The sequence below is a fragment of the Chrysochloris asiatica genome, unplaced genomic scaffold (assembly GCF_000296735.1).
Source record: "Chrysochloris asiatica unplaced genomic scaffold, ChrAsi1.0 scaffold00132, whole genome shotgun sequence".
Classification (NCBI taxonomy): domain Eukaryota; kingdom Metazoa; phylum Chordata; class Mammalia; order Afrosoricida; family Chrysochloridae; genus Chrysochloris; species Chrysochloris asiatica.
In genome coordinates this window covers 7,044,418-7,057,747 of record NW_006408650.1, presented here as the reverse complement: position 1 = coordinate 7,057,747, position 13,330 = coordinate 7,044,418, and the positions used below count along the sequence as shown (strand labels likewise).

The following is a 13,330-nucleotide window of genomic DNA, read 5'->3' as shown; positions in this document are numbered from 1 at the left end:
GTCTGCCCTCAGCAATCTACACATCTCTGTCAGCCAATTCCCACAGCTACACCATGCAGGAATTTGCCCTGCACTTCTTCCGGAAGCCCCAGGCCTTGTGAGTGCCTCACTCCTACCTCTCGGCTCACAGCCACCAGGCTCCCACCATTGTCCCTTACAAAGTCTGGACTGAGGGTGGGAGGGCCCAGCAAGCAGGGCTGTCGTCCCTCTGTCCCTGCAGGCTGGACCCTACAGGTGGAATTGACGAGGGGACGGCTGTAGCCAGCCTGGTGCAGTTCACCAAGGTGAGGGGGAGTGGTGGGGCGGAGCTGACCCTGTGCTTCCTCAGCTTTATGTGGACCCCAGGGCCACGGTCCATCTCTGTGGCTACAGGGACCCATCCCAGAATCACTCATCTGTATCAGTGACGAGAACACTAACAAGCAGGCTGTGGAAAGTTTCCAGGGTGAGCGACAGCCTGGCCGGATGTCTGGGGCTGGGTGGTTTGCCTGAAGCTCTGGGATCCATGGCCCCTTCTGGCTCTGCCTATTTGGAAACTTCTATGGGAGGCCCTCAAGCACTTCTCCTATCTGTGGTGGACAGGAAGGGAGGGAGCTGGCAGCTCTAGGCCTTGAGCACCCTTATCTCCCAGAGCATTAGGTCCTCGAGGTAAAGTTGGGGCATGGCTCCCTGCTTAGCGCATGTACAATTTGAGCAAAGCTTCAAACCTGTTCATTCCAGTGTGCCCCCTTGCTGAGAACTTAACCTTTTACTCTCAGATACACTAAATCAGAATCAACATTGTAAGGAGATCCCCACATATACCAAAGAACCATCTGGGGATCTTTAAGAATCACCTGGGAGACAGGGAATCAGTCTGTCTGGTGGAAGGAAACCTTCTCAATAGGTCGTACTGGAATGAACCAGTTCGGAGCCCTGGTTTTGAGGGTAGCAGCAGTGTGAATGGGCACTGGGTGAGTGCCAGTGCCTTCCCCTTCTACCTCCTCTCCTGCTGGCAGCTCTGATGCAGTTCATGGGGGACCAGCCTAAGCCCCGGGGCAAGGACAAGCTGGAGTTGCTTTACAAGCTGCTAAAGGTGAGTGACCTTTGTGTGCCACAGCTGGAGGCCCATCAGCCCTCCAGCCTGGGCTGTGGGGGGTGCCCTCCCTCTCCCCACACGTACTGAACACCTGCTGCCTGCTGGGGCCTTGTGGTAACAAAGCAGTGCTGTTAGCCCAGTGGGAGGAGTCAGCAGCAGATACTGTCTTGTGCCGGTATTACTGACCGTGATAATAAAGTGGGGATACAGGCTGTGGTTATGCATATCATTCTATTCTTAGCTCCCATGTGACTCTGGGCTTTGTGGTCAGCCATGACTGGAGCAGAAATCAGGAGAGAACCAACCATGTGGTCACAGGCAAAAGCATCCGGACACCAGAGCGGTGGGACAGGGAGGATTTGGGGATTTTGAGATATAAGGAAACGCTGAAGGCTTCACAGAGGTTCTGCTTCAGTTAGCAGGATTACTCTCTTGTTCAGATTATGGGGGTGTGATCCCAGCACTGGTGGGGAGAAGTGGGAAGTGTTGGGGAGGGGAGGCCAACCAAGGTTAACTCCAAATTCAGCCCGTCACCACCTTCTTGAATAAGAAGGAGAGAAGGTCTGGGTGGTGGAGGTGTCTATTATGGATGTGTTTGGTCTGAAATCCACATCTCCAAGCAGGGGACTTAAGGATCCCTGGTAGCATAGCAGATTGTGTGCAGGGCTATTAACTGAAAGGTCAGCAGTTCAAATTTACCAGTTTGCTCCGTGAGAGAAAAATGAGGCTTTCTGCTCCTGTAGAGATTTACAGCCTCGGAAACTCTACAGAGGGTTGCTGTGAGTCGGAACTGACCCCACGGCACACCACCACCTAGCAGGGGGCTTGGAAGTCCAGGGGAGAGGTCACTGGAGGAAGTGCCCAGGAGTTCTGTGCTGACCGAGTGCGAGTGCAGAGACTCAAGGGCTTGGCCATGCCTGGAGGGTCAGGAGATTAGGTGGAGCTGGCAAGGATGATGGGACAGATGAGGTGGCAGAGCAGCAAGGGGGGAATCCCCGGAGCCAAGGAAAGAGAAAAAATTAGGGACAAAGAAGAAAAAGTGACCAGCTGTGTAGATGTTGCTGAGAGGGTCGCTGGTATCACCTCAGCTGTGTCAATGCCCCAGCTGTGTTCCTGACTTCAGAACATCCCCCTGTGCCTCCTGTCTCCACAGCTCTGCCAGGAGGAGAACCTCAGGGACGAGATTTACTGCCAGGTCATCAAGCAGGTCACAGGACACCCCCAGCCGTGAGTGGGGGGTGCCTACTGGGGTGGGCTCAGGGCCTCACTGGATTAGGATGCTTGGAATTGACAGCCTGAAGTCCAGTACTCTGCTCACAGGGAAAACAGTGCCCAAGGTTGGAGCTTCCTCAGCCTCCTCACGGGCTTCTTCCCACCCTCTACCACCCTGATGCCTTATGTGACCAAGTTCCTGCAGGATGCAGGCCCGAGCCAAGGTGCCTGGGGGTGGGGGGTAGGAAGGTGGGTGCTTGGCAGGAGTGGGGGCTACAAGGGTGCTCTGACCCCTATCCGGCTCCTCTACAGAACTGGCCCGGAGCAGCCAAGAGCACCTCCAGCGCACAGTCAAATACGGGGGGCGCCAACGGTTGCCCCAGCCTGGGGAAATGCAGGCCTTCTTGGTATTGGGGGTGCAGGTGGATGGGCTCCTGGGATCCCCGGGGGTTGCGCTGGGCCCATCTGCTGGTAGATTCTGACCCACACCCTGCCTCGCAGAAAGGCCAAGTGGTCCGCATGCTTCTGGTTCACCTGCCGGGGGACGTGGACTACAGGACCAACATCCAGATGTTCACTGTGAGAACGGGTCACCAAGGGGTAGGAGTGGGGGAACAGGGAGAGCCCCCACTCCCATCCCGGCCTGTCCACGCTCCAGGTGACTGCAGATGTGCTGACGGAGTTGTGTGAACACATGGGTGTCACGGACCCTCAGGAAGTGCAGGAGTTTGCTCTCTTCCTCATCAAAGGAGACGGTGAGTCACCACCCCCCACATCCTCTCCTGCTCCCGACAGGAGCAGAGTCCACACCGTGGGTGACTGGTGGTGGGGCGGGCTGTGGACTGTGGGTCCCCCATGGCAGGTGACCTGGTTCGACCCCTGCGGCCCCGCGAGTACCTCAACAACGTGATGGTGAACCAGGACTTGAGCCTGCATAGCTGGCGGCTGGGCTGGAAGACCCCACTGCATTTCGACCATCCCACCTACATTGGCATCCACTACTGCCAGGTCAGCCACCTGCTACTGGGTGCTGGGCAGTTGGAGGGCCACCCTGGCCCCGGGACCCCTGAGCCCCTCTTACTGCTTACCTTCAGGTGCTGCGGGACTACCTCCAGGGGAAGCTGCTAGTGGGCACTCAGCCAGACGCCAGGATCGCCCACCTGGCGGCCCTACAGCACCTCAGCAGGACTGCCAAGGAGCCCCCCTCAGAGTGAGTGTGCACCTGTACCCTCCAACCAACGCCCACCAAGAGGCCTTGAGCAGAGGGCCTAGAGCAGGCTGGCCACCTGCCAACCACTCTACTACCCGACTCTGGAGCCACTTGCTCAGTTAGCGCCTACTGTATGCCCAGCCCTGCACCGGATCAGTGGCCACGGGCCAAGCTGACCTGACCTGTGTCCTAGGCAAGACCTGCTGCTTTATGTGCCGAAGCAGCTGCAGGCCCAGGTGCACATGCCCACTGTGAAGGGCCAGATGGAGCAGGAGCTGAGGCAGCTGCATCTGCACAGCCCCCTGGACGCACAGATCAGCTTCCTTGGTGGGTCTGGGCACAGGGCTGCAGAGGCGGCTGCTCCCGCCTGGGGGACAAGTAGGGCAGTTCCTGCCAAGTCCCACACAGTCAGACGCCTGCCCTCTCATCTCCAGAGGCCGTGACCCGGCTGCCCCTCTATGGCTACACTGTGTACACCGTGCTGCGTGTGAGTGAGCTCACCCTGCCCAGGCCTTGCCTCCTGGGGCTCAACTGCCAGGACCTGATCCTCATGGACCCCAACTCCCAGGTGGGCAGAGCCCCGCCCCTGCCCGGGGCCCTCCTCCCACCAGGACCTCTGGTGACCCTTTCCCACCTACCCACAGATTCCCTGCTGCTCCATCGCCCTCAATGACATACAGCGGCTCCACTTGCTAAGCCCCCAGGAGGAGGAGGGGGCCCCGGGCCTGGAGCTCAACTATGGCTCGGCCGACAGCCCCCGCACCATCTGGTTTGAGCTGCCACAGGTGAGGGCCCTGAGCTAGGCCTGCCACGGGGGGGCAGGAGCGGCCAGGCTCCAGAGGGCGAGCTCTACTGACCTAGCTGCCCACAGGCCCAGGAACTGCAGCACACCATCGCCTTTCTGCTGGACAGCAACAGCGGCACCCACTAAAGGGCGAGGGGCTGGGACCAGCAGGGTCCTTCCCCGGCCAGGGCACACCTGGATGTCACTGCCTGACTGGATCATGTGTTGGCTGGGAGGCAGGGGCTGCCATGAGCCATCGCCGGGACAGCGAGCAGACAGATTTCCCCCTGGGGTGGGGGGGACGTGTTGCGGGGGGGCTGACCTACGTTGGAGGGACAGCTCAGACACCTGATGCTGCCCAGTCTGAGGAAAATGCCCACGCAGCCCAGGCTGCCACCCCCACTCAACCTCAGCAGGAACCCAGTCCTGGGAGCGGAGCTGCTGGAATAAAGCTGCTGAGGGATGTGTGTGTATGTGTGTGCGTGTGCACAAGCAGGACTTTATTCCCGTGTAAACACCTCAGAGCAGGGGGCAGGAGAGGAGGGCCCGGTCCCCACGGGTTCTACAGCCAGGGACTAGACTACAGACAAACATCTCAGAGGACAGAGGGGGGGTTGGGGGGGGCCTGTGAGCAGCAGGGAGCCTCAGCCCCAATGCAAACCTGGCCACCTTCTCATTGGAGCACTGCCATGAGGGGCAGGTGAGGCGGGTGGCTCTGGCTTCACAAGCAGAGAGAAAAGTGGGCTGGAGCCACCCCCAAGGCAAGGTGTGGTTAGAAGACCCTGAGAAAAGGTGATCCCTGGTGGGGGCAGGTCTGCCCACCTCTCCCTTCCCCACCACACAGTCCCAGGGGGTGCACTCGCCACTCAGTCATCGCTGAGGGCCAGCCAGGCCCTGCCAGTCGCCAGCACTCTCACACCGGGTCCGGCCTTGGAAGAAATGCCTGATGAGGTTGTGGGCCTCCTCTGTCACTGGATTCAGGGGAGGGAGGTGTGAGGACAGTTTCCTCCCTGCACAGCCCCCATCCCATATCCTGACTGTGCAGGTGCTCGGGTACTCACCGCTCCCTCCAGGGGAGGCCGCCTGAGTCAGCAGGTGTGAGAGATGGCGGGCAAAGCCTTTGAACAGCTCCTAGCACAGCAGAGGGTGGGGGAGTGGCCGACCTCAGGGAAGGCTGGAGTGGCTCCCACACCCCTCCCAGGTCTCCCGGGCCAGGGATGGGCAGAGCACCCCCGGCCCCTTACCTTGGACGCAAACTTGCCCTGCTTGTAGAAAGGGGTGAGGCTCTTGACCACAACACTGGCCGTCTCTTTCAGAGAGATGTGTGGGCCTGGGAGCTGCTGGGGGCCGGAGACTGCGAGGTGCATGACATCCGGGGCCCTGGCTGATATGCTATCCGTGGCTTCAGTGGAGGAACAGGGCTTGACTGAGGAGCGAGCCTTCTTCTGAGCCAGGCTGTCTGTGGGCTCCTGGACAGAGACACCATGGAGGGTCACTCCCAGGCTCTCTTTCACTGGCCTCTCCCCTCACTTCGGGAAGACTGGTCCTCTGCACCTACGGGTCCCTCCAGCCTGTCCCTCAGCTGTACTAGAGACATGGATGGATGTGGTTTCTCCTGTCCCGCAGCCCAGCCGTGTCTGCTGCTATGAGCAGCATCTCAGCCATGCACTGGGACACCGAGAGTGGCCTGGTTCATGCCACCTCCCTTCTGGTGGGGCCTGGTCCTACCGTACCTGCTGGGGTCTGGGCCGCTTGCCCCTCTGACTCTCCTGTGTGGGTGTGGGTAGGGCTCCAGGGGGCGTCTGGTCACTGTGTGGACGCGCACTGGCCAGGAAAGAGTAGAAGTCAGCGTTCCAGGTGCTCCTGCTGCCAGGCTGCCCGTAGGCTGCCTCAGGAACAAGCCCTGTGCTTGACCCGGGTAGCCAATGTGGTATTGTGGAGGATCCCAGCACACCCATGCTCTCACCTTTGCCCATCCCTGGGGGGCTCCTCAGTGTTCAGAGGGGTGGCCAAATGCTCTAGGGCTCCATTGTCCTCCCCTATAAACAGCTCCGGGGCCGGTGGGGTGCCTGACGAGTTCTCCACCCTTTGGCAGAAACGGGCGATGTTCTGAGAGTCCTTGCGGGCTGCTTCAGCCAGGAGCTGCCGTTTCCTCTTGGTGCGGGCCTTGGTCAGGGGGCTGCCCCTGGAGGGCTCTTTGGCCTTCTTCTCTGGGGAGGGCCTCCAGCTCTCAGCACTCCCTCCAGGGTCAGCTCCTCTGGGCTCAGGGAGGGGCTCAGCCCTATCCTCAGCCTGGAGGCTGCACAGCTGCCTGGGGGGCTCCTGCTGGCCCCCCTGAAGGGGCTGGAGGGCTGGTGTCTCAGTCTGCATCCTCTCCATGAGCTCCGTGGCTGTCTGGAATATGCAGGCACCCTTGGTGAAGCCAGCTCCCACCCGCTTGGTTTTGAGCTGCAAGGAGGAAAGAGGATTAGACTACCAGACCTCTGGGGGCCCACTCATGGGCTAGTCCAGCTATGGCCCCACTGGGCTGGACTCTGGACATGTGGGCAGGAAGATGGGAAAACAGGAAGCAGGATGTGGCTGGCAGTGGGGATGTGAGTGAGTCTCCCCTGGGCACCCCTGGGTTTGAGGCCAGGAGTGGGCAAAGGGGACCCGGGTCACCACGCACCGAGTACACCTGGGAGGCTGGCAGGATGTCGTGCTCACTGGGCTCTGGGGGCCTAGCCTGGCCTCCGCTGCTCTTGGCTCTACCTCCCACAGCAGAGTACAGCTGCCCGTCCTTGGAGGCTTTATGGAGCTCAGCCACCTAGGATAGGGACAGAAGGGACATAGGGGCCACTAGCTTCTCCCCAAAACTGGCCCAGCCTCCCCCAAGTAGGTTTCTGTGGCCCATGGCTCCAGGCAACTGGACACTAGACCAGTTCTGGTCCACACAGTATCAGCTGGCAAAGGAGAGGAGTCAGGCTCCTCAGGCTGGGGGCTGCCTGAGCCCCAGGCCCACCTTCTTCAGCACGCCGGCCTTGTAGAGGTTGGCCACCTTGTTGTTCCGAAACACCTCATGCTCCAGCTCCACAGCCTGGGCCTGGAGGTCCACTCTGTGGGGGAAGGAGAGCCAGATATCAGGCAGGTTTGAGCCAGATCCCTGCTGAGCTCCTGCCAGGTCCTCCCTGGGGACCCCGGGAATGGCATCAGAAACCACTGGCCACTGCTCAGATGTGGCTAACCCTGCTCCCTAGTAACGCGGTGAGGTCTCACTTCTCCTAGGAGTAGGATGGGACACAATTTGGGGAGGGGGTAGCTAGACATGCCAGGGGAGAGGTCTGGGGTGGGGGTCCTGTGGTCTCCAAAGGGACGAAAGCTTGGAGAGAGCTGGCCATGCCCACAGCCTTTACCATCCAGACACTCACCTCTCAGGGGCACCTGCTGCCTGGCGGTTACTGCTCAGCGCCTCCTCCAGGAGCCGGAGACAGTGCTCTCGGGCCTGTCCAGGAGAAGGAGTGGACTGCATGAGACCCGAGGCTGAGGGGAGTTGGGGGGAGGTAAGGATGTGCCCACCTCATACCTTCACAGTGAGTCTGGGGATCTTCCTGCTGGAAGCTTCTTTTAGGGGACAGTCCTCATCTAGAGAAAGAGGGGTGGGCACTTCCACACGACCATCTGTGAGGCCTGCTCCAACTGCCCGCCCATCATCTCTCACCCCGACAGCCCACGAGCCCGGGGTAACCCTGTCCTCACCTGGGAGTACAAATTCTTCTTTCTTAGGGTCTTTGCCCTAGAAGAGTCACGAAGAGCCCGTAAGGTGCCCCCCCATAGGGCAGTTTCCAGGTTAGACCAGGGGCTAAAGGTGTGGGCAGCAGCAGGGGTCACCCACATCCCTACTACCCGCAGACCTCCTCCCCTGGCCCTCTCACACACACCCTGCGTAGCTGCATCTGCTTCTGATAGAAGAAACTCCATTCCCGCTTGTGGGCCTCATCTCGGCCCTCATCCTCGCTGCCTCCGGAGTCTTCATCATACCTGTGTGAGCAGCCCCAAACCTGGTCTCTGGCAAATTGTCCCCCACCAGATTTCTCAGCTCGCCATGAGGTCTAGGTCCAACCGGAGGCCAGGGCGGATGGGATGGTGGCATTGGTTTGATGACTCTCCACAGTAGGCAGGGTCCCGGCCTCATCGCCCCTCACCTGCTAAAGCCTCTGCAACCCCTGCGGCCTCCCTCGTACAGCTCGGGGTCCAAGTCATTGCTCTTCGAGGGCCCGATGTAGGTCCTGACCCAGGTGCTACTGTGCTCCACAGCATCCAGCTGCCTCCGTACGGCTGTGGGGTTCTGGCAGTGGTCACAGCCTCGGGTGCAGGTGGGGGGCACATCCCCAAAGTACTTGGCAATGGCAGCATGGCGGCATCTAGGGGGGGCAGGGCAGGGGTTAGGGGTGCCACTTGACCTGCCTCACCTCTTTTGAGCCCCACCAGGCAGCTTGATTCTGCCCACCTCATACTTGGACCCTGCTCTCTCCCGCTTCTCCAGGGCTTCCCCCTCTGGCCTCAGGTGTGTCCTTGGGGGAAAACATGGGCCCACCAAATAGAAACTAAACGATGCTCTGCCCGAGGCCTGGCACACAGCAAGGGCTGCTTGGTTCCTGTCTCCACCCTGGTTTGGGAACAGAAGGAGGGGCAGCCAGAGGTGGTTTCTCTGCCCCCAGTAACTTGCTTTGCTTCTGTCTCTTGTCGGTCTTTTCCTCGTTGTCACACCAAGCTGCTACACACTGGGACTCAGGTGGCCCTGACAGTGAGCCGTGGTGAGGGCCCAACTGGAGTCTCCTCATCTCACCTCCCGACTGTCGCTTCGTGGGTGACAGCCGAGAACAGCCCCATGAGGCTCTGCGACTCCTACGATTGCCAAGGGTGGAGGCAGCAGTCAATCCTAAGACGGCCCAGGAGGAGACCCTGACAGTAACCACTTCGGTTATCTGGGGTGCGGAGATACCAGGTGAGCATCAAGGCCCAGGGACAAGACCAATTTCTGTCAAAGGCTCTGATTGAACTCCTCTCAAAGTGAGTTTGGTTGGGGCCACAGATGACATTTGGGAGGCCAAGACAAAAATTCCAAGGACAAAAATTAATCAGCTTCACTTTGTTTAGTTAGCCAAGTGGAGAAGGGGCTCTGAGGCCAGACTAGAGCTCAGACAGCAGCTCAGGCCACGGCCACCAGAGGGGGTTCTTCCCCTCAGCTTGGCTCACTCAGGATCTCTCCTGTGTTCACTGTGGTCTGCACCCTTCAAGCCCCCCTCCTCAAAGTGGGTCATCTATACAGTGGCTGCCTGTCCTGCTCACTCAGTCTGTGGCATCCCTGGGGGGGGGGGGAGGGTAGTGGCCGCAGGCCGGCTGTTTCCCTGCAGCCCCCCTCCAGTCTACCATGACTCACTGGGGTTTTGTGCTGAGACTGGAAGGGCTCCAGACAGCGGGCTGGGGTCTCTTCTCACTGGTTGGGGTGTGGCTGGACTGCTGGTTAGCATGACCAGACACAGGTCTGATCAGGTGCCAACAGAGGATGGCCCTGCAGATGCCCAGCCCCAGCGACGCTGGCTTTGGCACTGAGAGCCAGCGGTTTCCTTTCTCTCCTCCCTGCGCCTGCAAGACGCCCAAGTTCTTCCCTGAGTTGCCTTTTGATGTCAGGGAGGCAGGAGGCGTCCCTGGGAGCTCAACCTGGGAGGTCTGACAGTTCATCCACTTCATTTTCCTTCCCAGGAGAGGCCATTGGGAGGCCCTGGCAGGGAGTGGCCTGAGGGACAAGGTGTGGGGGGTTATGGAGTCTGGGGGAGGGGGGAGCAGGGCAAAGCTGGCACTGCTGCTCAGGTCCCTGCCCCTCCCTTCCTCCCCCCCACCTCAGGACCCTCCCTGGGGTCCTGTCTGCCTTCCATCAGCTGCACACAGCCAGCCACACATGGCAGAAGGCGGGCAGGGCCGAGGGCGGGGAGAGGGTGGGGACAGGGAGGGAGAAAAGCCCTCTGGAAGAGGCCAGCACCAGCAGTGGCCCTTGAAATGGAGTGGCGGTGCTAGGGGCACAGCCCACCGCCAGTGCAATCTGACACTAGGGTCTCCAGGACGACCATCAACACAAAAGCTGAGGCTGGGACAGCAGCTGGCTGTCAGCGAGGCTCCCCAGGAGGGGAGACCCTGAGGGGCCAGGAAAGAGGTGTCCATGGAGGAAGTTGGAGGTGGAAGTACGAAAACGAAGAGGTGACAATCAAGGGTGGAGGAGCGTGGTGGCTAGGTACGTGGGGCACCCCAACCCCAACACCTGAGTCCCAGGTGAGTGGGTGAAGTTAGGGAGCATCGGGTGACTCATGAGCACAGGGAGAAGGCACCTGGGGGTACACCTGGTTGGAATCTCTGGACAGGGACCAAGGAAGCTCCCCGTTCAAGGCAGGCTTCCCCCCTCTGCTTACTGGGCAGGTTGGGCTAAGGTTTTCTTTTCAGGAGGATGTCCTGGCCCAACCTTCTACAGGACCAAGGCCCAGGGTCCACAGTGGTTCTGGCCAACCACTCCTGCCAGCATCGGCCCACTTAGGTCCTGTGAGCCTCAGGAATGGGTGGGGCAAGGTGACCATGTAAGTGAGGCTGAAGGGCCAGGTACCCCCACAGCCAGTGTCTGCGCTCTGCTGCCACCACTTTGGGGCTGGTACTGCAAGCAGCCCCCATTAGGACCCTGGATCCTCTGCTGCTTCCTCCTCCTCCCTGTCCTCAGGCCAGGCTCAGCCCCCTCTGCCACGCCCCCAAATGGGATCTAATAAGAGAGGAAAACAACAGCAGGGAGACAGGAAACCAAGGTTCAGCCCAAGAGCTCTTGGCTGGGGGAGACTGTGGGTTTGGCCCTGGCTGGTCTCCGGCACCAAAGGGAAGCACATGGCTGACCAGGGACAGAGCTGGTCTGGGGGAGGGGGTACAGTGGGAGCTGCCACAACACTTGTTGGTGTGTGTCTGTAAACCACTCAGGCGGTGTCGGGTTTGTGCCTCTGTGCCCACAGGACAGGTGGAGGTCTGCTGTGGGATCCCTTCTTGACCAGGTTCTCTAAACTGGGAGGATGCCCCAGCCAGTAGCCATGGGGAAGGTCCCCCTGCCCAGAAAAGCTACAGGTGGGATGAGGGGGATTATGAGGAAGTGAGTGGTAACGCCCCCATCTTGACGCAGAGCGAGGAAGGAAGGGAGCATCACACATTCAGCGCGGTACCTCCGGGCCCACAGTCTCCCACAACTGTCGTTCTGCCTCTTTCTAGCAGTTCCTCTAGATAACGTATCACAGGGCCCCATAATGACAACACACTGCTGGAAGCAAGCAGTCCAGGGGCCCTGAGCCTCCAAGGTCACAGCACTTATCCTTATCGGTCCTAGCACACACTCCTCATGGGTACGGGCACTGGTATGCAGGAGGAGACAGGAGTGCCCGCACCCATGAAGCCGTTGGCTCCACCATGAGGCTCTCTGTGCCTGCAGATGCCACACCAAGGAATGTCCCCTAGGCTCTGCCAGCTCCCCGGCCCTGTTCCCTGTTTCCTCTGCCGAGAGTACCCTCAGGGGCTCCAGAAGGCAGGTGGGGAGGCCACTCTCCCTTCCACGGCTTGGGGCTGCCAAACCTGTGAGAACCTCAGAAACTCTGAGGCAGGCACCAGCATGGTCTCCTTGGTTTGTGGCAGGAAGTAGGGTTCTGGAAGAGGTGTGAGGTGACCCTGAGACAGAAAGACTGGAAAAATACAGAATTGCTAGTAGCCCAGTCAGGCTTCCCAGCCTTCCTCCCTCCAGATCTAGAGGCCAAGGGGACCAGGGCAGGCAGCTGGACTGAGGCCAGAGCTCCCCCCAGGGCACATGCCATTCAGTCACCTGACCTTGAGTTATATTGAGCAGGCAGACATCAGACGTGCCCGTGGCTTCACTGTAAATAGCCTGCTGGGGAGACTGGCTGGGGGCCTGTAGGAATGTGCCCCCTCCCAGTGCAGGAGTAGGACGGGGGCTGGACCCCTTCAGAAGGACAGTCCCCAGAGGCTCAATCTGACTCACAGGAAACCATCAGAAAGCAGAGCAGGCAGAACAGCTGTCTCCTGCTCACGGGTCAGACCGAGCAGCTGAGTTCAATAGTCGGCTCTGAAGAGGCCCTGGATGAAAAGCCATGGTGTGGACTGACACTCTTCCCATAGTTCCCAGCTTCAAACCTCCAGATGGCTGGCTTTCTCGCCAAAGCTTCTGATCCACCACTCTGCCTTTGCTGCCCAGCAAATGACGTCTTGGCCAGGCTTCTTCTCCCTTCTCAGAGAGTATGGCCCTCACACTGACCAGCTCTCCACAGCACTTCTCACTCACAGGGGTGCCCTCTGCCTCTCCCAACCTCGGACACGGGAGCCCACAGTTGGCTCCTACCTTTCACCCCCACTACTGGTCCGAGGAGTTTCCTCATGGGGCTACCCTAGGTCTCTCAGGCCTGGAACCAGTTGGCTGAAAAAGCCAGAGTGAGGCGGCAGGTGTGAAGACCAGCTCTGCACATGTGCACGAGTCCCTGGCTACAGTTGGCCCCCTTTCTTGCCGTGTGACATGGCCAAGTCACTTTGTCCCTCCAGGCCTCAATTTCCTCCATGTAGAAGGAAGATGGTAGAATGGAGGCCCGAGATATTCTACCATGGCCTGCCTTGTGCCATTGGACAACTGGGACCCTAATCTGCTTCTCAGGGAAAACTAACCTAGGGGTGAGGTGACAAAGAAGCTAGGAGAATCTGACTAGTAGAGTCCTGCCCAAGGGAGAGGAAACCCCACCTCCCTCCCCACAGCACCCCCTATCTATCAGCTACACCCCACCTCCCTCTCCACAGCACCCCCTATCAGCTACACCCCACCTCCCTCCCCACAGCACCCCCTATCTATCAGCTACACCCACCTCCCTCTCCACAGCACCCCCTATCAATCAGCTACACCCCACCTCCCTCCCCACAGCACCCTGTATCAGCTACACCCACCTCCCTCTCCACAGCACCCCCTATCAATCAGTTACACCCCACCTCCCTC

The 13,330-nt window shown here is 59.7% G+C and overlaps 2 protein-coding genes across 2 annotated transcripts in view; one reads left to right on the top strand and one right to left on the bottom strand.

Moving 5' to 3' along the window:
* The first annotated feature begins 53 nt into the window (after nt 1–53).
* LOC102813845 (unconventional myosin-XV-like) lies at nt 54–4,431 on the top strand. Its single transcript, XM_006869674.1, has 15 exons — nt 54–97; nt 221–284; nt 373–445; nt 999–1,075; nt 2,232–2,305; nt 2,399–2,514; nt 2,603–2,697; nt 2,792–2,869; nt 2,949–3,045; nt 3,153–3,298; nt 3,385–3,500; nt 3,694–3,827; nt 3,935–4,068; nt 4,145–4,285; nt 4,372–4,431. The coding sequence occupies exons 1-15, from the start codon at nt 54–56 to the stop codon at nt 4,429–4,431; spliced, it is 1,449 nt and encodes a 482-aa protein (XP_006869736.1).
* Nucleotides 4,432–5,154: 723 nt separating this feature from the next.
* RECQL5 (RecQ protein-like 5) overlaps nt 5,155–13,330 on the bottom strand; it is a 38,831-nt gene continuing 30,655 nt past the window's right edge. Inside the window, exons 8-19 of the mRNA XM_006869576.1 lie at nt 8,466–8,684; nt 8,202–8,301; nt 8,020–8,056; nt 7,847–7,905; nt 7,692–7,765; nt 7,286–7,379; nt 6,953–7,090; nt 6,251–6,732; nt 6,018–6,108; nt 5,529–5,753; nt 5,346–5,415; nt 5,155–5,255 (exon numbers count right to left, since the gene is read on the bottom strand). Coding sequence (XP_006869638.1) covers nt 5,155–5,255; nt 5,346–5,415; nt 5,529–5,753; nt 6,018–6,108; nt 6,251–6,732; nt 6,953–7,090; nt 7,286–7,379; nt 7,692–7,765; nt 7,847–7,905; nt 8,020–8,056; nt 8,202–8,301; nt 8,466–8,684 — 1,690 coding nt within the window. The remainder of the gene's footprint in view (nt 5,256–5,345; nt 5,416–5,528; nt 5,754–6,017; nt 6,109–6,250; nt 6,733–6,952; nt 7,091–7,285; nt 7,380–7,691; nt 7,766–7,846; nt 7,906–8,019; nt 8,057–8,201; nt 8,302–8,465; nt 8,685–13,330) is intronic.

What these genes read in the sequence shown, in the direction of transcription:
- LOC102813845 (XM_006869674.1), top strand. Translation starts at nt 54, where the DNA reads ATGCAGGAATTTGCCCTGCACTTCTTCCGGAAGCCCCAGGCCTT. An exon ending in TTCCGGAAGCCCCAGGCCTT is followed by an intron (nt 98 to 220) that starts GTGAGTGCCTCA and finishes CTGTCCCTGCAG; the next exon opens with GCTGGACCCTACAGGTGGAA. An exon ending in GGCTGTGGAAAGTTTCCAGG is followed by an intron (nt 446 to 998) that starts GTGAGCGACAGC and finishes TCCTGCTGGCAG; the next exon opens with CTCTGATGCAGTTCATGGGG.